Genomic DNA, 22,437 nt, shown 5'->3' on the forward strand with positions numbered 1-22,437 from the left:
GTTTTGCTGTTTTCACTGGAGGGAGAGATCCCGGGCTGGTGCCATGGCGTTTCTTTCTTTTTCCCATAGCGTTTTAATCCTTGGCAGCAACAAAAGCTTTTGTCTGTGATATGGTCTACGCTGTTATCTCCACCGAAAAATGTTAATTAAGTAAAAAAGGATCCAATGAAAGTACTAAAAATTGATAAAATAAAAGCAGGAGGCGCCACTGTAAACACGCTCCGGCTGCACTAGCTGCAGCTCCGCCCCCTCCCAGCTGTATCTCTGAGATATTTTTCAATAAAATGAATCATGACAGAGTGTTAAGTAAGTTTCCCGTTGGGAAAGCGAGTGCGTTCAGAGAAGCATTGTGAGAGTAGTGTTGGAGAACACACAAACCAGCATACAGAGACACACTGCAGTTTAAATAGGCTTTTACTTTTGTGGAAATAGAGGTATCATCAACGTCTTTCAGTTAAGGGATAATCCACAAAAAATAGTCCATAATCATACTAACAGTCCGGTACACAAAGTTTGTGAGCAGTTGCAAAACTTACAATAGCTCACGCTGATCACTATACGGTATTTCTAACAGACAGCTTCCAACACTCAGAGCAGATCAGCATCTAACAGTGATTTTGGCTCCATCTTATGGCCGATTGAGGAAACAGCAGCCAATCACATTTACAGCATGATTTGAAGAAACAGGTACAGCATTGTTACATGATTTATATATTGCCAACCCAACCGTTAGATTATATTCCTAACACAGAACTTAGTCAATTTTTCACCTTCACTTCCAATGACAGATAAGAAATAAAATTTAAGCCTTCTCTAAACTCATCAATTCTTGCCTAACGTGGATCTCCTTGACTTTCTCTCCTGTGTGTAAACCTACAATACTGATAAGTCATTTGTACGGTTACTCTCCTCTATGCATTCTCTGGTATCTCACCAGGTTAAAATGGTGACTTTTTCCACAATCCAGACATCCAAAGGGTTTCTCTCCTGTATGAGTTCTCTAGTATATTACCAGGTTGAACAGCCGACTGATACTTTTCCCACAATCTGGACACTCATATGGCTTTTCTCCTGTATGAGTCAGCTGGTGTTCCACCAAGTGTGAATTCTGACTAAAACTGTTCCCACAATCAGGACATTCAAAGAGTTTCTCTCCTGTGTGGGTCCTTTGGTGGTTCACCAGGTTGAAATTAGGACTGAAACTTTTCGCACACTGTGGACATTCATACGATTTCTCTCCTGTGTGACTTCTCTGGTGTTTCACTAGGTCAGAACAGTAAGTGAAACTATTTCCAGAATCTGGACATTCGTATGGCTTCATTCCTGTATCAATCCTCTGGTGTATCAGTAGATCAGAATTCCAACTGAAATGATTTCTACAATCTGAATATTCATATTGTTTCTCTCGTGTGAGCCCACTGGTGTTTCAGCAATTTGGAATTTTCACTGAAACGTTTCCCACACTGTAGACATTCATATGGATTCTCCCCTGAGTGTGTCCTCTGATGTTTCACCAAGCTGGAATTATGACTGAAACGTTTCCCACAATCAGGACATTCAAAGGGTTTCTCTCCTGTGTGAGTCCTCTGATGAATCACCAGGACTGAATTATGACTGAAACTTTTTCCACAAACAGGACATTCAAAGGGTTTCTCTCCTGTGTGAATCCTGTGGTGTTTCACCAAGCTGGAATTCTGACTGAAATGTTTCCCACAATGAGGACATTCAAAGGGTTTCTCTCCTGTGTGAGTCCTCTGGTGGTTCACCAAGTTTGAATTATGGCTGAAACTTTTCCCACAAACAGGACATTCAAAGGGTTTCTCTCCTGTGTGAGTCCTCTGGTGTTTCACCAAGCTGGAATTCTGACTGAAACATTTCCCACAATCAGGACATTCAAAGGGTTTCTCTCCTGTGTGAGTCCTCTGGTGCTTCATCAGCCGATAATTCTGGCTGAAACGTTTCCCACAATCAGGACATTCAAAGGGTTTCTCTCCTGTGTGAGTCCTCTGGTGTTCCAACAGGTAGGAATACTGAATGAAACTTTCTCCACAAACAGGACATTCAAAGGGTTTCTCTCCTGTATGAATCCTCTGATGGTTCACTAGCTGATAATTCCGGCTGAAACGTTTTCCACAATCAGGACATTGATAGGGTTTCTCTCCTGTGTGAGTCCTCTGATGAATCACCAGCCTTGAATTATGACTGAAAATTTTCCCACAATCAGGACATTCAAATGGTTTCTCTCCTGTGTGAGTCCTCTGGTGTTCCAACAGGTAGGAATTCTGAATGAAAGTTTCCCCACAAACAGGACATTCAAAGGGTTTCTCTCCTGTGTGAATCCTCTGGTGGTTTACCAGCTGATAATTCTGACTGAAACATTTCCCACAATCAGGACATTCAAAGGGTTTCTCTCCTGTGTGAGTCCTCTGGTGGTTCACCAGCCGATAATTCTGACTGAAACATTTTCCACAATCAGGACATTCAAAGGGTTTCTCTCCTGTGTGAGTCCTCTGGTGATTCATCAGCTCATAATTCTGACTGAAACGTTCCCCACAATCAGGACATTCATAGGGTTTCTCTCCTGTGTGAGTCCTCTGGTGTTCCACCAGCCTGGAATTCTGACTGAAACGTTTCCCACAATCAGAACATTCAAAGGGTTTCTCTCCTGTGTGAGTCCTTTTGTGCGTCGCCAGGCTTGAATTACGACTGAAACGTTTCCCACAATCAGAACATTCAAAGGGTTTCTCTCCTGTATGAATGCTCTGATGATTCAACAGGCTTGAATTTTGACTGAAACCTATCCCACAATGAGGACATTCAAACGGTTTTTCTCCTGTGTGAGTCCTCTGGTGTTGAACCAAAGCGAAATTTCGACTGAAAAGTTTGCCACAATCAGAACATTCAAAGGGTTTCTCCCCTGTGTGAGTCCTCTGATGATTCACCAGCTCGGAATTTGTAATGAAATGTTTCCTACAATCAGGACAGTTATATGATTTCTTTCCTGTGTGCATCCTCCAGTGTACTACGAGGTTGGAATTCTGAGTGAAAGTTTTCCAACAATCAGAACATTTAAAGAGTTTTCCCCTCGTGTGAATCCTCGATGAATCAAGTTGCCATGCTTGCAAAAGCGTTTACTGCATTGGGAACAGTTATAGGGCTTCTCTCCTGTCTGGGTCCTTTCATGAACCACAAGGGAGCTAATCTTACTAAATCTTTTCCCACATACGGATAATTTGTATGGTTTCGTCCAGAGTTGATCCTCTTATGCATAATATGTGATTTACTATGTGTGTTTTTCCCACAACAGGCACATGTATGGAGCTTTTCCACCCTTGAGGTTCTTGAAGAGGTCAAAAATATGTGTGATCTTTTGTTGCATGGAGCTTTGATTCAAGCTACTGTTTTCCTCCTCACAGGGCAAGGCCTGCATTACTGTCTACCTTTTGTGGCTATCCAATTGTCTTTTTCCTCCTCACTGACTCCTGGATATTTCCTTCTTTTTCTGAATGGAAAAAATAAATCTCCTTTGGCCTTTTCATGTAATCTGTTGTTGAGTTCTGCATATTCTATTTTTTCCAGTTTGAAATTTGTTCTGGATTTTCTCCCCTTTGTCTCTCATCAGCTGGGGAAAGAGAAGAATTGTGTACTTTCCTGAAAGCTCAATTTGCTTTCATTTTCAAAGATGCTGGTTATTCTCAGTTGTGCAGAGTACTCTTGTTGGTATCCTCTTCATCTGTAAGATTAAAATAAAAGTGTAAGTTTAAAATTGTTTCTTTATAAAATGGTTGCAGAAGACTTGAAAAAGTATACATTACAAATTAAAATCAAACAGGCCAAAAGGCTGAAATAGCTTCTAATGTTAGTTATGATTCATTTGACACATTGGAGATTACAGAAATATATGTTCAAAAATACATTGAATCATAAAATACACTTGTTGATTTCGGTCCATCACAAATTCTTCATACTGCAATTATTGGATAGAATCTCTGTAATCCAGATAAATGTTTTACCAAATATGCTATTTCTCTTTAACACTTTAAATATTATAACTGAAACTCAATTTAAACAATGGCTGATGGACATCTCTAGGTTTATATGGCAAGAGGAAAAACCCCAAATTAAACATAAGTTATTGCAAGGTGATAAGGATAGTGGTTTGAGTTGACCAGATTTGAAATTGTACTTTGATGCTTGTTGTATTGTGGCAAAAAGAGTGAGGGACTCTCCAAAATAAGAGCTTTCTTGAGCTTGAAAGGCATGAATAAAGCATTTGATGGTAAAGCTCCTTAGGGTATGATAAGGTTAAAGCAACTGTTGATCATCATTCCTTCCTCTTTGGGTGTCTCTCCAGGAACCTTTTTAAGAAAAGAAAGGGTGGGGAGGCCAGACTGATGGAATTATGGTCAAATAATATTATTCAATTATTGTGACCCTATCCACAAATCTACAAGTTAGAATCAGAAGGATGTTTGCCATTGATTTATATATTTACAATTGAAAGAAAGATTTGAATTAGACAAAAAGAGCAAGGGATGCAATTTTGTGAAAAATGAAATGGAAATGAATGGTTGAACATATTATTACTAAGGTTTAAAAACTGCTATTTTTGAGATATATAGCCATAACAACATTTTTTTTCTCTCGGAGTCAAGGACGTTCAGCCTGCACATGGATAGGCGTGACTTGGGGATGTCTCCACTTGGGTAGGTGGAGTGATTGGATCGTGTGAGGGACATGTGGGTGCAGGGGATGGAACTTTTGACTTTTTTTGAATGTGGAAAACCAGAAGCTTACAGATTCGGGTTTTCCCAGATGAGCCAATATGACATCTTCAATAAATTGGAACTTTGAGAAATTGCCTGCCTTGGAGTCTTCATTGGTTGAAGGTTTTACTTGGAACCCTGACATTGAACTTGCAGAATGAGTAAGTAAAGCATTGTATGATTCAGTGGGCAAAGAACTTTGGATGTAATATAATACTTGAACAATGGAAGGATATAACAGAATTACAGATGGAAGGGACCTTGGAGGTCTTCTAGTCCAACCCTCTGCTCAAGCCCAAAAGTCTATACCAATTATTTATATATGTGGAAAATCCATGGGTTTTCAGCCTGAAAGCTGCCCCAAACCCAAAATAGTTACAGTCACACTTCCTGTGCTAATTTTAGTAATGTGGGGCTTTAATTGATAAAATGATGCCTAAAGATTCTGCATGATTTGAAGCACCAGTTTTACCATGGAAGTCCTCAGTTCCAAGTAAGGGCAGAAAGTACTGTCCACAACCATTCTGGTGACATTCCTCACTTACTGACTGCATTTGGGAAAAGCATCTCTGTCACTAAGCAGCCTGTTCAGGAAGCATGATATCATAGGACTGTGCCAACTTACATCTGTTCCTCTGCAGTTGTTAAGCGAATCACTGTGGGTTGTTAAAGACAATTTCACCTGACTGTGACTGGCAACTTCCTGCTGGCATCACTACTGATTTTGTTTGACAAGAACCTAGCTGGGAAGGTCACAAATGGGGATCCCAAGTGTGGGATGCTGAAACCATCATAAATGTGCACCAGTTGACAGATATATGAATATGTACTTTTATAGTGCCATTGTAACAGTGCCACTGAAGGCTCAGGGAACAAATTGTAAGTGAGGATTATCTATACAGCTGAACATCCCAAAGGTTCTGAAACCATTTTTTAAAAAAATTGCTGGGTTAAACCCAATTGATCCAGATTTATACATGGATGAGGCACCGATAGTCAAATGCCATCTTCTAGATCTAGACAAGTGATGGCTAACATTTTTCCCATGGTGCCAAAAGTCCCCCTTGCTTTTGCCGTGTGATGGCTAACATTTTTCCCATCGTGCCAAAAGTCCCCCTTGCTTTTGCCGTGTGATGCATCCATTTTTCACCCTCCCCAGGCTCCAGAGGCTTTCTAGGAACTTGGGGAGGGCGAAAATGGCCTCCCCCCCCCAGGCTTTATTTTCGGTGTTTTTTTGCCCCCTGGAGATTTCCCTGCCCCCCCCCCCAAAAAAAAGTCTGAAGTCAACTAACAGGGCAATGCTTCACGTGCCCTAACAAATGGCTCCGCGTGCAACACGTGTGCCATAGGTTCACCATCACGGGCCTAGGCTAATTCACTGCTAGGCCAGGAGAGCCCATACCATTCTGGATAAATGGCTGTGCAGTTGCTTCTTAGAGGTTTCTGAGGAACCTGACAACTCTGTCATGCAAGAGATAATTAGAGGGTCAGCTATACTGGATTTAATACTTATGAACAGGAAGGTTCCTTTGAAGAGAAGACACGAAAGAGCAACAAACATGACTGGGGGCTTGAGGCAGAAACATTAACTTCTCCAAAGCCCCAGAAGGAAAGACAAGAAGCAATGGATGGAAACCAATGGACAGAAGCATTCTATAAATAATAAGAAATCTCCTGACAGCGACCAGTGGAACGGCTTCCCTTCCCAAGTTGTGGGTGCTCCTCCCTGGAGGCTTGGAAGGAGATACTGGAGAGCCATTTGTCTGAAATTGTCTCAGTTCTCGTGCTTGAGCAGGGGGTTGGACTGCATGATCGCCAAGGTCACATCCAACTGCCTTTGTCTTTCTTCCAGTTGCTTCTCTGCTTCTACGCTGCGGAGGAAATCAAACAGCCTTTCTTGCTCCCAGCCTCTCCCCCAACCTGTCCTCAACTCACCCACCAGCTGCTGCTGCTTCGACTCTTGCAGGAGCCCAGAAACCACTCGACTTCTCTTCCTCCCGTCACCGATCCTGTAGATCCTGCACTTCTCTCCCCCACCCTTTCTAGCAATGCAACACTTGATGGTTTTAACTCTTTAAAACTCAACCCCAATGTTGCCCATCTGACTGCCATCTCCCGATAGGAAGGGATAAAACAGGGTAATCCCGTCTCTGCCTATTAAGGTGTTTGCAAGAGGTTTGCACGGATTACATGCCATCAAGTCATTTTTCACTCCTACCAACCGACCTTTGCAACCGATGCAAGTGAAATATTGAAAGGTGACACTTGTGAAGATTAGCTACAGGCTGAGCCCTAAACCTTCATGAAGTTCTTACAGCATAAGAGTCGGAAGGGACCAATTCTCCAAGCAGGGATCCCTGTGCTACTCCGCACAAATGGCTCTCCAGTCTCCTCTTCAAAAGCTCCTCGGATGGAGCAGCCGAGACTTCTGGAGACAAAGCATTTCCACTGATCAATTGTTCTCACTGACAGGAAGTTTCTCCTTAATTCCAGGTTGGATCCCTTTCTGATGTGTCTCCCTCTGTTCCTTCTTGTCCTGCTCTCAGGAGCTTTCAAGAATAGGCTGCCCCCCTTTCTTTTCTGTGTCAGCCCAGCTCAATTATGGTTATATGTCAAGGATTACCTGTGGTATCTTTTTATCTTCATTCTTGCAGAGCCTAAAAAATTGCTCTGAGCAACCTTCCCAATTTCCAGAGGAGGTACATTTTCCCCTTGATTATTCCAAGGCAGATACCTTGTGCAAAACCCTTGGAGGGCGCTACTTTGTAAAAAACTGATCTAGAGATTCCTGATCATTTTTAGTGAATCTCAGTCCAGATTAAAAAAAAAACAACAACTTCTCTACATCCTGTTAGAAGAAAAGTCCAGGCCTAGTTCCAAGCCGGGAATAAAATGGAGGCTGCTTAAGAAAGGGGTGTCTGTTTATTGATGAGCAGAACCAGCCTCTGGTTCCAGGGCAGCTGACCTACTGGTTGAATGGGCGGATGGATCTTTATAGGTATCTGTGATGCTGCTGGGGTTGTGCAATGTATGAGTTCTGTCTCTTTTGCTATTCTAATGCTGGTGGGTTAATCCTATTATGTCCTAAAAGGTCATGTCCTGTTCTTAGATGTGCCAAAGGTGCTTTTTCAGAAGGTAAGTGGACTTTATTTTATTTTTATTTTGAAGCTGTTTCGCTTCTCCTCCAAGAAGCTTCTTCAGCTCTGACAGGATAGTGGGGAATAGAATCCTGTCAGAGCTGAAGAAGCTTCCTGGATGAGAAGGAAAACATCTCCAAAAGAAAAAATAAACAAGAAAGCCCAGTTCCCTCCCGAAGAAGCACCTTTGGGACAACCATGATCTGGATGACTGAGAATCTGTAGAGACTCCTGTTCTTAGAATTTGGGTGGTAAAGAATGTAAATTTTAATCCCATTGCTGGAGATGAAGGTCTTTTACTTGTGAATAGCCTCACCGAGTCTTTCATGATGAATACAAAATATCTGCTGGGGGCTATTAAGAAAGACTGCTTTCTTTCTTTCTTTCTTTCTTTCTTTCTTTCTTTCTTTCTTTCTTTCTTTCTTTCTTTCTTTCTTTCTTTCTTTCTTTCTTTCTAAGTACAGTATGCTTCTCCATTTTTCCTTTTGGAGAATATAATATCACGTCTCTTAATATTCCCCAAAATATTTCATTCTTCCGAGGGGGGGTGATGTTTCCAGCAATATGCCTAGAAAATGGGGTCAAAAAAAGAGAGCTTGATTTCTGTATATTGCAGAAGATATTTTTTAAAACAAATATTTGTAAAAGAAGAAAAAGGAAAAATAGAATATTCTGCCAAAGCACAAGGCTGATTGGACACCATGTTAATTTTTTTAGAGTGCTATCTTGCACTGCCATTTTAATGCAGATTTAATAACGTAAGATTTTTGATAGTGGCCATTTCATCCATTGGCTGTTTCTATGCACGACCTCAAGTTTCATAATGTTTGTTGGATCCAGTTCAGAACTGGGACAATCATCAGGGAAATCAGACAGATCCTCTGTAATTTTATGTGTTTCAAAAGCTACAAACCCACTGGCACATCCAATGGCTGCTGATGGGGTTGTAAAGTTACAAGGGAAACCTACCTTAGTTGCCCAGTTTGAAACCTCCTAATTTTGATCTCCCAAACTGGCAATGGTGGATAAGACCATCCCTGAATCTGAGAAGAATGCCAATCAAAACAGATCCAGTTTAGCCATTCTAATTTTTTAACTCTGCATAAAGAAATGTCATTCTTTCATAGTGTTTAGGACTGAGGTAAATAGCAATGCAACAAATTACGAGGGAGAAGCCTAATTACATCACACATTAGAGGCACAGAGTGGCTGGATTGAGGTACCATTGAAACTGAAAATTTAAATTTATAATGAGGGAAATGAAGCTGAAGACGACAGATTGGTGATAGAGGTGCTGAATGCCAGAGAGACAGATTACAGGTAGATTAACAATTGTAGCGTATTAGAAGCCCACTGAATGTGTGGAGACCTCACTACTAAAGAAGAATTGTGAAAAGGTTTTTGAGTTACAATTTTTTAAAGTTTATTATTAACCTTGTTCACTGCACATCTGGCAGTTAGAGGCCATTCTGAGTGCCTAGTTTTGCCCTAACATTCATTGCAACACTGACACTATCCAATATTTTCCTTGCCAAAAGCTATTGATAGTTCTTACATTACGCAATGCACTATTAAAAATGAAAGATTATCCACCATTCAATAGATATGTCAGCATGCTGCTATCACCCAGTAGCAATCAAAGGGAAAAAAGCAGGCACTTTAGAGAAAATGAGATCACAGCAGGAGTTGCTAATAAACCTGGAGATTCCTCTCATCACAGCCACAACCCCTTTTCTCCTCATCTCAATATTACTACAGTTCTTCTCCATCAGGCTCACCTGCAAGGCAGAATAAACTTTACATTTGAAATTTTACACTGCATTTTTCATTGGGCCTTGGGCCTATTCCCTACACGCCCCTCACCCATCAAACACTTACCTTTTGGAGACCTCTGGGAGGCAGCTGTCATTTTAAGTGCACCCACGATCCCTTATAGAGCCAAGGTGGCGCAGTGGGTAGAGTGCAGTACTGCAGGCCACTTCAGCTGACTGCTAGATCAGCAGTTCAGCGGTTCAAATCTCACCGGCTCAGGGTTGACTCAGCCTTCCATCCTTCCGAGGTGGGTAAAATGAGGACCCGGATTGTTGTTGGGGGCAATATGCTGACTCTGTAAACCGCTTAGAGAGGGCTGAAAGCCCTATGAAGCGGTATATAAAAATCTGCTATTGCTATTGCTATTAATGCAATTTGCACAGTGTTAAGGTAGTGAAATAGAACAGTTTCTCCCTCTCCTGTATGACAATGACTCAGAAGCAGCCGCCATTTTGGCCCAAAGGCAGATGAGACAATATGGGAACTTCTTCCCCAAGTCCATCACATGACCAAGGATTTAATCCCGGGCACACGGAAAATAACGACTGCTTCCAGGACATAGCCATGTGGCCCTAGGATGTGTCTCCTGGCCTTCACCAAGTTTAGGTTCAGAGATCTTCAAAGGGTATGGAGGAGGCTGTGAGGCCTGGTGGGGTGGGAGTCAGGCCTAAGGACTGTGGGGACGCAGCAGGAGAGGAAAAAAAGCCCTTGGGGACCCTTTGGGTGGGGAAACAGCTTGTGGAGACCCGGTGGGGGAAGGTGAAGGCCTTTGGGGACCCTGTGGAGGAGGGAAAGACCTGTGAGGACTCTGGGGAAGAGGGCAATGCCTATGGGGACCCTGTGGGAGGGCAAGCTTTGGAGGGATCCTGGCTTGATAACCAAAAAAACAAAAAACAAAAACCAGACAGTATACCTTTATCAAATTAATATTTTCCATTTTTTCTCTCCAATCACAGGTCTACATCTGAGATATCTTTCAGTAAAACGAACCTGGTGACACTCCTATTGAAGCAGTCCTCACTTACTGACTGCATTTGGGAAAGGCATCTCTGTCACTAAGCAGCCTGATCAGGAAGCATGATATCACATGACAGTGGCAACTTACATCTGTTCCTCTGCAGTTGTTAAGCGAATCACTGTGGGTTGTTAAAGGCAATTTCACCTGATTGTGACTGGCAACTTCCTGCTGGCATCACTACTTATTTTGCTTGACAAGGGCCTAGCTGAGAAGGTCACAAATGGGGATCCCAAGTATGGGATGCTGAAACCATCATAAATGTGCACCAGTTGGCAAAACCCAAATTGTTCTTGCACCTGCATAACCACAGGAACTGCTGACTTGTTGAGGTCACTGAGCTAATGCTACAATGATCACTAATTTGTGCCTTTACAGTCCCATTGTAACTTTGAAGGCTTAGGGAACAAAATGCTACGTGAGGACTACTTATACAACTGAACATCCCAAAGTTTCTGAAAACTTTTTTTTAAATTGCTGGATGAAACACATTTGAACCTGATTAATATATGGATGGGGCACTAATAGGAAATGCCATCCTTGTTGGCTAGACGGAAACAAAAAAGGAAAAATCCCAGAAAGATTTCTGAGGATTTCCGATATAATTGCCAAACAAACCATCAAACACTTACCTTTTGGAAACCTCCTGGAGGCAGCTGTCATTTTCAGTGCACCCACAATCCCTTAAAGTAGTTTGCAGTGTTAAGGTTGAGAAATAGAACAGTTTCTCCCTCTTCCGTGCGACAATGACTCAGAAGCAGCCGCCATTTTAGTCCAGAGGCAGATGAGACAAAATGGGAGCTCATCGCATGGCCAAGGGTTTAATCCCGGGCACACTAAAAATAAAGGCTGCTTCCAGGACATAGCCATATGGTCCTGGGGTGCGTGCCATGGCCTTCTTCACCAACTTGAGGTTCGGAGATCTTCAAAGGATATGGGGGAGAAGGCTGTGAGGCCTGGTGGGGTGGGAGTCAGGCCTAAGGACTGCGGGGACACAGCGGGAGAGGAAAAAGGCCTGTGGTGACCCTGTGAGGGAGGGAAAGGCCCGTGGGGACCCTCTGGGGGAGGTGTGGGGACCCTGGAGAGGAGGGAAATGCCTATAGGGCCCCTGTAGGAGAGGGCAAAGCTTAGACGGATCCTGTGGAGGAAAAGACTTGATAAACAAAAAAAACTTCAGGCAGCTTATCTTTATCAAATTAATATTTTCCATTTTCTCTCTCTAATCACAAGTCTACATCTGAGATATCTTTCAGTAAAATGAATCAGACAGGTACTTAAATAGTCAATTTCTCTGCTACACTTCCAATGACAAATCAAAAATGAAATTTAAGCTTTCTCTAAACTCACCAACTTTTGCCTAATGTGGGTTTCCTTGACTTTTTCTCCTGTTTGTAAACCTATATTTCTTATAGATCATTTGTACAGTTTCTCCCCTGTATGTATCTTCTGGTGTCACGCAAGATTAAAATGGTGACTTTTCACACAATCCAGACATTCAAAGGGTTTCTCTCCTGGGTGTTCTATAGTGTATCACCAGGTTGGAAATCCGACTGAAACTTTTTCCACAATCTAGACACTTGTGCGGTTTCTTTCCTGTAGGTTGATGTTTTACCTAGTTGAAATTCTGACGGAAACTTTTCCCACAATCTGGACACTCGTATGGATTTCCTCCTGTATGAGTCATCTGGTGTATCAACAAGTGTGAATTCTGACTAAAACCCTTCCCACAATCAGGACATTCAAAGAGTTTCTCTCCTGTGTGGGTCCTTTGGTGGTTCACCAGGTTGAAATTCTGACTGAAACTTTTCCCACACTGTGAACCTTCATACGGTTTCTCTCCTGTGTGAGTTCTCTGATGTTTCACCAGGTCAGAACAGTAAGTGAAATTTTTTCCACACGCTAGACACTCATATGTCTTTGTAAATCAAAATTCCAACTGAAAAGCTTTCCATAATCTAGACATTCATATTATTTCCCTCTGGTGTTTCACCAGTTTGGACTTCTCACTGAATTTTTTCCCACAAACAGGAAATTCAAAGGGTTTCTTTCCTGTATGAGTCCTCTGATGAATCACCAGGCTTAAATTATGACTGAAAGCTTTCCCACAATAAGAACATTCAAAGGGTTTCTCTCCTATATAAGTTCTCTGGTGTATCACCAGATTGGAAATTCGACTTAAACTTTTCCCACAATGTGAACACTCATATGGCTTATCTCCTGTATGAGTCGTCTGGTATATTACAAAGGATGAAATCTGACTCTGGACACTCATATAGAGTGGCTTCACTCTTGTATGTCTTTTGGTGCAGGGGTTACCAATCTTTCGGACCCAAGGGACTACTAAATTCATAATTTTAAATTCCAGAGACCACTAATACGAATCCAGTGCGTTGCTCGCTGAAGCGCCAGGACTCCCAGTAACAGTCTGAGGTTCTTCAAGCACTTGGTATTGCCGCCTGTTTCTGCGACCTTAAACAGAGCCATTTGGACCTGGTTCCCACAGAAAACAAAACACAAGGATCTCTCATCTCTCCCCCACATCTGTCTCTGTCTTCATCTCCCTCTCATCTCTCTCCCCCTCTCACTTTGTCTGTCTCTCACATTTCTTCCTCTCAACTCTCTGTGTCTCTTTCATCTTTCTGATTCTTTCTTTCTCTCTCATCTCAGTCTTTCTTTCTCTCGTCTGTCTCTCTCATCTCTCTCTGTCTCCCTCTCATCTGTCTGCCTGTGTCTCTCTCTTGCTCTCTAATATTTGTCTCTCTTTCATCTCTCTCATCTTTCTGTCTCTCTCATTCCAATTCTCAGACGCACTGTGGGTCTCATGGGCGCTTCTTCGGCCTTTGTTGGTGCTGGATGCACCTCGGTTGCTGGGGACAACACACAACCTGCTCTCCACCCCGGCTGAAGTCAATGCTCCATGTCATAATATGCTCCAAGAAGAGAAGGGGATATTGTCTTCCCTACTGTGAAGCACGCTAAATTTAACTGTGCTGCAGAAGCAACGGGCAGGCACTAACAGCAGTGGCAGAGAGAAACAGCTGAGTCAGGCCAGTGTCTCGGGGCTGAGAGGAAGTCATTTGTCTCCACCCCCTTAATGCAACTGAGGTACGTGGAGCACAAAGAAGGCCCGCGAGACCCAGCAAGGAATGAAGCTTTGCTCCCAGTCTGGAGTGAATCTCCATTCCCTTCCCAGACCAGGCAAAGTGTGATGGGAAGGGCGAGGGGCTGAACCAGCCACTGGTGGGTTCATCTGACAGGAAGCCACCACAAGGGGAAGAAAGCCACAGGTTGATGACACTCGTTGCTTCAGCCGACCTGCACCGCCAACCCTCTCCTTGCCATCACAGCACCATTAACTCATTCCAGCCAGCGCGGACTGCACTACTCCTTGCACGTTCACCATCTAGAAAGTTGCAAATTGCACGTACCCCCCTCTACGGTGGAGATTTCCAGCTCCACCACGAATGGCCTGGTCAGTCCCATATTCCAGAGCTCTAGTCACACGACTGGCCATTGGTCATCCTGGAGCAGCTCATCCAACCGGATACGCTGTGAACCACCAAAATATTTTGAGGGCCACACTGCTTAGTGATCACTGCTCTGGTGTATCAGAAGATTAGAATTCCAACTAAAGTTTTTCCATAATCTGGACATTTCTATAGTTTCTCTCATATGAGTCCTCTGATGTCTCACCAGTTTGAAATCCTCACTGAAATGTTTCCCACAATCAGGACATTAAAAATGTTTCTCCTCTCTGGTGTACCACCATGATGGACCTTTGACTGAAACTTTTACCAAAATCAGGACATTCAAAGGGTTTTTCTCCCGTGTGAGTCCTCTGGTGTTTAACCAAACTAGAATTCCACCTGAAACATTTGCCACAATCAGAACATTCAAAGGGTTTCTCTCCTGTGTGAGTCCTTTGGTGTTCCACCAGGTTGGAACTCTGACTGAAACCTTTTCCACAATCAGGACATTCAAAGGGTTTCTCTCCTGTGTGAGTTCTCTGGTGTTTCACCAGGGTGGAATTCTGACTGAAACTTTTCCCACAATCAGAACATTCAAAGGGTTTTTCTCCTGTGTGAGTCCTCTGATGATTCACCAGCTCAGAATTCTGACTGAAACTTTTCCCACAATCTGGACATTCGAAAGGTTTCTCTCCTGTGTGAGTCCTCTGATGTTTCACCAGGATGGAATTCTGACTGAAACCTTTCCCACAATCAGGACATTCAAAGGGTTTTTCCCCTGTGTGAGTTCTCTGGTGTTTCACCAGGGTGGAATTCTGACTGAAACGTTTCCCACAATTGAGACATTCAAAGGGTTTTTCTCCTGTGTGAGTCCTCTGATGGTTCACCAGCTCAGAATTCTGACTGAAACTTTTCCCACAATCAGGACATTCAAAGGGTTTCTCCCCTGTGTGAATCCTCTGGTGTTTAACCAAATTGGAATTCAAACTGAAACTTTTCCCACAATCGGGACATTCAAAGGGTTTTTCTCCTGTGTGAGTCCTCTGATGAATCACCAGGCTTGAATTCTGACTGAAACCTTTCCCACAATCAGGACATTCAAAGGGTTTCTCTCCTGTGTGAGTTCTTTGGTGTCTAGCCAGGTTGGAATTCTCACTGAAATTTCTGCCACAATGAAGACATTCAAAGGGTTTTTCTCCTGTGTGAGTCCTCTGATGAATCAGCAGCCTTGAATTTTGACTGAAACCTTTACCACAATCAGAACATTCATAGGGTTTCTCTCCTGTGTGACTCATTTTGTGTATTGCCAGGCTTGAATTCCGACTGAAACGTTTGCCACAATCAGGACATTCAAACGGTTTCTCTCCTGTGTGAGTCCTCTGGTGTATCACCAAATGGGAATTTGCAATGAAAGATTTCCCACAATCAGGACAGTTATATGACTTCTTTCCTGTGTGCATCCTGTAATGTACCACCAGGTTGGAATTCTGACTGAAAGTTTTCCAACAATCATCACATTCAAAGGGTTTTCTTCTTATGTGAGTCCTCTGATGTATCATCAAGTAGCCATGCTTGCAAAAGCATTTACTGCATTGGAAGCACTTACACAGATTCTCTCCTGTGTGGGTCCTTTCATGAAACACTAGGGAAGTGATCTAATGAAATCTTTACCCACATTCAAATAATTTGTATGGCTTTCCTCCAGAGTGGATCCTCTTATGCATAATATGTGATTTGCTATGTATTCTTTTCCCATAACAGGCACATCTATGGAGCTTTTCCACCACTGAGGTTCTCGAAGGTTTCAAAAATATGTGTGATCTTTTGATGCATGGAGCTTTGATTCAAGCTACTGTTTTCTTCCTCACAGGGCAAGGTCAGCATTACTGTCTACCTTTTGTGGCTATCCAATTGTCTTTTTCTTCCTCACTGACTCCTAGATATTTCCTTCTTTTTCTGAATGAAAAAAATAAATCTCCTTTGGCCTTTTCATGTAATCTATTGTTGAGTTCTGCATATTCTACTTTTTCCAGTTTGAAATTTGTTCTGGATTTTCTCCCCTTTGTCTCTCACCAGGTGGGGAAAGAGAAGAATTGTGTGCTTTCCTGAAGGCTTAATTTGTTTTCATTTTCAAAGTTGCTGCTTATTCTCAGTTGTCCAGAGTGCTCTTATTGGTATCCTCTTCATCTGTAAGATTAAAATAAAAGTGTAAGTTTACAATTGTTTCTTTATAAAATAAAAAAGTATACATTACAAGTTAAAAGTAAACATGCCACAATGCTGAAATAGCTTCTAATGTTAATTATGATTCAGTTGACACATGGAAGATTACTGAAATCCAAGTTCAAATATACATTCAATCATGAAATACACTTTTTGAATTGGGTCCATCACAAATTCTTCATACTGCAATTATTGGATAGAATCTCTGTAATTCCGATAAATGTTTTAACAAGCAAACTATTTCTCTTTCACACTTTAAATGTTATATGTGAAACTCAATTAAAATGATGCCAGATGGACATCTCTTAGTTTATATGGCAAGGGAAAAAAAAACAGAAAATTAAACCTAAATTATTGTAATGTTATAACTGAAACTTAATTTAAAGTATGGCAGATGGACATCACTAAGTTTATATGACAAGAGTGAGAACCATAAATTAAACATAAGTTATTGCAAGGTGCTAAGGAAAGAGATTTGAGTTGAGCAGATTTGAAATTGTACTTTGATTCTTCTTGTTTTCTGGCAAAGAGTGAGTGACTCGCTAATATAAGAGCATCCTTGAGTTTGACAGGCATGAATAAAGATTTTGATGGCACAACTCTTTATGGTATGATAAGGTTAAAGCAAATGCTTATTTTAATCATCACTTTGTTAGACATGCCATCATCTTTGGGTGTCTCCCCAGGAACCTTTTTAAGAAAAGAAATTGTGGGGAGGCCAGACGGGTAGACTTATGGTCAAATAATATCATTCAATTATCGTGACTCTATCCTCAAATCTAAAGAGTTGGAAACAGCAGGATGTTTGCATTAATTTATACATCTACAATTGAAAGAAAGATTTGAACTAGACAAAAAGAGCTACAGATACAATTTTGTGAAAAATGAATTGGAAATTGGAAGCGAATGGTTGAACATATGATTACTAAGGCTTATAAAGTGCTATTGAAATTGAATGTCAGCCCTGGGACCCATCTTTTCTTTTGGATCTTCAGGGCTGCCACATTTAGTGCCTGGGAAATTGGGAGAGGGATTGTGAGATGGTTGAGAATTATAGCCATAACAGCATCTTTTCTCTGGGAGTCAAGGATGTTCAGCCTGCACATGGATAGGCGTGACTGGGGGATGTCTCCACCTGGGACGGTGCAGTGCTTGGATTGTGTGATGGACATGTGGGTGCAGGGGATGGAACACTGACTTTTTTTGAATGTGGGAAACAAGAATCTTACAGATTCGGGTTTTCCCAGATGTGCCAATATGACATCTTCAATAGATTGGAACTTTGAGGAATAGCTGCCTTGGAGTCTTCATTGGTTGAGAGTGTTACTTGGAACCTTGACATTGAACTTGCAGAATGAGTATGTAAAGCATTGTACAATTCAGTGGCAAAGAACTGTGGATGTAATATAATGCTTGAACAATGGAAGGATATAACAGAAGTATAGATTTGGAAGGGTCCTTGGAGATCTTCTAATCCAATTCCCTGCTCAGGCAGGAAGTCTATACCAAATGGTTTTATGATGTTGGTATCTAACATTGAAGAAATTCTCAAGAATATATAAAGGCACCTTGAATGTTTGAAATGTAGATAAGAGATTTAATCATTTATGGTGGATATGTGACAAAGAAATATTGGAATAGGATTCACATCTAAATACAGAATATTCTTAAAGAGAATATAAAGATAAAACCAGAAAGTTTTCTTTTAGTGGATAAAGAACTTGAAAAAAATGAAACTTTTCTCTCTTCCACTTTTCCTCCCATTTTTCCATTGTTTGTATTTTTTCTTTGCACTTCCGTATTTTACATTTTGATGAATTAATAAAATATTTGTATAAAAAGAAATACTTAGCACTTTAAAGGGTTATTATGAAATATATCTACAGGTGCAGGGGATGGATTATACAATTGCAGACAGTTCCATACAGATAAAAGTTCAAACACACATACCTACAAATATGTATATATGTGGAAAATCCATGTGTTTTTAGCCTAAAAGTTGTCCCAAAACCCCAAATGGTTACAGTCAAAACTTCTGTGCTAATTTTAAAGATGTGGGGGCTTTAACCGATAAAATGATGCCTAAAGACTCTGCAAGATTTGTAGCACCAGTTTTGCCACGGAAGTGCTCAATTCCAAGTAAGGGCAGAAAATACTGTCCCAAACCACTCTGCTGACATTCCTATCGAAGCAGTTCTCACTTACTGACTGTATTTGGAAAAGGCATCTCTGTCACTAAGCAGCCTGATCAGGAAGCATGATATCACAGGATGATGCCAACTGTTACAGCTGTTCCTCTGCAGTTGTTAAGTGAATCACTGTGGGTTACCTATACAGCTGAACAACCCAAAAGATCTCACAGCTTTCATAACCACAGGAAAAGGTTCTCCTGGGGGTTTGATGTGAAAACACATGAAGAACAGCTGTAGGAATTGGGTAGGTCCAGTCTGGTGAAAAGAAGGACTAGAGGTGACATGTTCCAATACTTAAGGTGCTGCCACAAAGAAGAGAAGATGAACTTCTTTTGCAAAGCCCCAGAAGGCAAGACAAGAAGCAATGGATGAAAATCAACGAAAGAGAGAAGCAACCTAGAAATAGGAAGAAATCTCCTGACAGCGACCAGTGGAACGGCTTCCCTTCCCAAGTTGTGGGTGCTCCTCCCTGGAGGCTTGGAAGAAGATACCGGAGAGCCATTTGTCTGAAATGGTCTCAGTTCTCATGCTTGAGCAGGAGGTTGGACTGCATGATCGCCAAGGTCACATCCAACTGCCTTTGTATTTATTCCAGTTGCTTCTCTGCTTCTACGCTGCGGAGAAAATCAAGCAGCCTTTCTTGCTCCCAGCCTCTCCCGCAAACTGTCCTCAACTCACCCACCAGCTGCTGCTGCTTCGACTCTTGCAGGAGCCCAGAAACCACTCGGCTTTTCTTCCTCCCCTCAGCGATCCTGTAGAACCTGCACTTCTCTCTCTTCCTTTCTAGCAATGCAGCACTTGATGGTTTTAACTCCTTAAAGTTCAACTCCAATGTTGCCCATCTGACCGCCATCTCCCGATAGGAAGGGGTAAAACACGCTCGTCCCGTCTCTGCCTATGAAGGCGTTTTTAAGAGGCTTGCATGGATTACATGCCATCAAGTAATTTTCCACTCCTACCAACCGACTTTTGCAACCGATGCAAGTGAAATAGTGAAAGGTGACACTTGTGAAGATTATCTACAGGCTGAGCCCTAAACCTTCATGAAGTTCTTACAGCATAAGAGTCGGAAGGGATCAGTTCTCCAAGCAGGGATCCCTGTGCTACTCCGCACAAATGTCTCTCCAGTCTCTTCTTAAAAAGCTCCTCCGACGGAGCAGCCGCAACTTCTGGAGACAAAGCATTTCCACTGATCAATTGTTCTCACTGACAGGAAGTTTCTCCTTAATTCCAAGTTGGATCCCTTTCTGATGTGTCTCCCTCTGTTCCTTCTTGTCCTGCTCTCAGGGGCTTTCAAGAATAGGCGTCCTCCCCCTTTCTTTTCTGTGTCAGGCCAGCTAAAATTTGGTTATATGTCAAGGATTACCTGTGGTATCTTGATTATTCCAAGGCAGAGACCCCTGGGGCAAAACCCTTGGAGGGGGCTCATTTATAAGAAGCTGGTCTAGAGATTCCTGATCTTTTTTAGCGTGAATCTCGGTGGAGATTTAAAAACAACACCCTACTCTACATCATGTTAGAAGGAAAATCCAGGCCTAGTTCCCAGCCGGGAATAAAATGGAGGCTGTTTAAGAAAGGGGGTCCGTTTATTGATGAGCAGAACCAGCCTCTGGTTCCAGGGCAGCTGACCAACAGGTTGAATGGGTGGATGGAGCTTTATAGGTTTCTGTGATGTGTCTTTTGCTATTGTAATGGTGGTGGGTTAATCCTATTATGTCCTGTTCTTAGATGTGCCAAAGGTGTTTTATCAGAAGGCAAGTGGACTTTCTTATTTGTTCTCTTTTGAAGATGTCTCGCTTCTCCTCCAAGAAGCCTCTTCAGCTCTGACAGGAGAGTGGGGAATGGAATCCTGGTCACAGAGAGAGAACAATATGCAGCAGGGCTTAGAAAATGGGGTGTAAAAAAGAGGGCTTGATTGTCCGTATAGGGCAGAAGATATTTTTGAAAAGAAATATTTGAAAAAAAAAAACCAAAAAGGAAAGATAGAATATTCCGACAAAGCACAAGGCTGATTGGACACCATGTTAACGTTTTTAGAGTGGTATCCTGCACTGCCATATTAATGCAAATTTAATAAGGTAAGATTTTTGATAGTGGCCATTTCATCTATTGTCTGAGTTTCCACCCACGAGGACCTTGACTTTCATAATGTCTGTTGGATCCAGTTCAGAACTGGGAGAATCATCAGGGAAGTCAGACAGACTCTCTGTAATGTTATGATTTTCGAAAGCTACAAACCCACTGGCACAACCAATGGCTACTTTAGGGGAGTAAAGTTACAAGGGAAACCTACCTTACTTGCCCAGTTTGAAACCTCCTAATGTTGATCTCCCAGACTGGCAATGATCATCCCTGAATCTGAGAAGAATGCCAATCCAAACGGATCCAGTTTAGCCATTCTAATTTTTTAACTCTGCATAAAGAAATGTCATTCTTTCATAGAGTTTAGGACTGAGGTAAATAGCAATGCAACAAATTAAGAGGGAGAAGCCTAATTACATCACACATCAGAGGCACAGAGTGGTTGGATTGAGGTATCATTGAACCAGAAAATTTAAATTTATAATGAGGGAAATGAACCTGAAGAAGACAGATTGGTTATAGAGGTGCAGAATGCCAAAGAGACAGGCAGATTAACAATTGTAGAATATTTGAAACCTACTGCATGTGTGGAGACCTCACCACTGAAGAATAATTGAGAAAAGGGTTTTGTGTTACAATTTTTTAAAGTTTATTATTAAACTTGTTCACTGCACATCTGGCAGTTAGAGCCCATTCAGAGTGCCTTGCTTTGCCCTAACATAGCAGCACTGAAGCTACCCAATTTTTTCCTTGCCAAAAGCTATTGATTGTTCTTACATTAAACAATCAATTATTAAAATTAAAAGATTTTCTTCCGTTCAATTTTTTTCTCACATCGTCACCACCAAGGGGATGCAATAGATATGTCAGCATGCTGCTATCACCCAGCAGCCATCAAAGGGAAAAAGCAGGCACTTCCAAGAAAACGAGATCACAGCAGGAGTTGCTAATAAACATGGAGATCCTGTCATCAAAGCTGCTTAGTACTGAGCGACTGTGGGAAACAGACTTTTGAACCATTGACAACCACAATAACAGCTGAGGAAAATTCTCTTTCCATCTGACAGCTATTTATAGCATAGCTGTCAGATGGTTAAGCAATCTGATTGCTGCAATTCTCCCACCGGCCGGCAAGCATGTCGGAACCAATATGAACGGTTCATTCTTTGATTGACGCCCTCGGTTGCAACCACGAGGACTTAACAAAACCCACAATCCCTTTTCTCCTCATCTCAATATTCCTACAGTTCTTTTCCATCAGGCTCACCTGCAAGGCAGAATAACCTTTACATTTGAAATTTCAGACTGCTTTTTTCATTGGGCCTTGGGCCTATTCCCTACACCAGTGTTTTTCAACCTTTTTTGTGCAAAGGCACACTTTTTTCATGAAAAAAATCACGAGGCACACCACCATTAGAAAATGTTAAAAAAATTTAACTCTGTGCCTATATTGACTATATATAAAGTAATTCTCTTGAATAGGAATCAAATAAATATGTAGTGGAAAATGGGAGCAATGTCAAAATAGCTTTGTTTGCCGGAACGGGGAACACCTTGGGTGCTGCAACGGTCGCTAAGTGTGAAAAATGGTCATCAGTCACTTTTTTCAATGCCATTGTAACTTTGGTCACTAAATGTTTTCCCCCTCCTTGAGACTCCTCACTTCTTCCTTCATTCCCCCTGCTTATCTACCTTCACCTTATCTGTCTTCTGTTCTTTCCCTCTCTTCCTTCCTTTCTCCTT

General features: G+C 41.9%; 1 protein-coding gene across 1 annotated transcript; it reads right to left on the reverse strand.

The window, feature by feature from the left end:
* Nucleotides 1-573: 573 nt before the first annotated feature.
* LOC148047501 (uncharacterized) lies at nucleotides 574-19,369 on the reverse strand. Its single transcript, XM_087708070.1, is given in 8 exon segments — nucleotides 574-1,319; nucleotides 1,402-2,937; nucleotides 7,017-7,044; nucleotides 12,366-12,645; nucleotides 12,889-13,067; nucleotides 14,327-14,481; nucleotides 14,483-16,384; nucleotides 19,291-19,369. Coding segments are annotated over 7 exon segments (3,771 nt in total). The 5' UTR covers nucleotides 15,757-16,384; nucleotides 19,291-19,369; the 3' UTR covers nucleotides 574-1,000.
* Nucleotides 19,370-22,437: the final 3,068 nt, after the last annotated feature.

Source organism: Thamnophis sirtalis, unplaced genomic scaffold (genome assembly GCF_051295495.1).
Source record: "Thamnophis sirtalis isolate CommonGarterSnake01/CBP01778 unplaced genomic scaffold, rThaSir2_p1.2 scaffold_3, whole genome shotgun sequence".
NCBI classification, from domain to species: domain Eukaryota; kingdom Metazoa; phylum Chordata; class Lepidosauria; order Squamata; family Natricidae; genus Thamnophis; species Thamnophis sirtalis.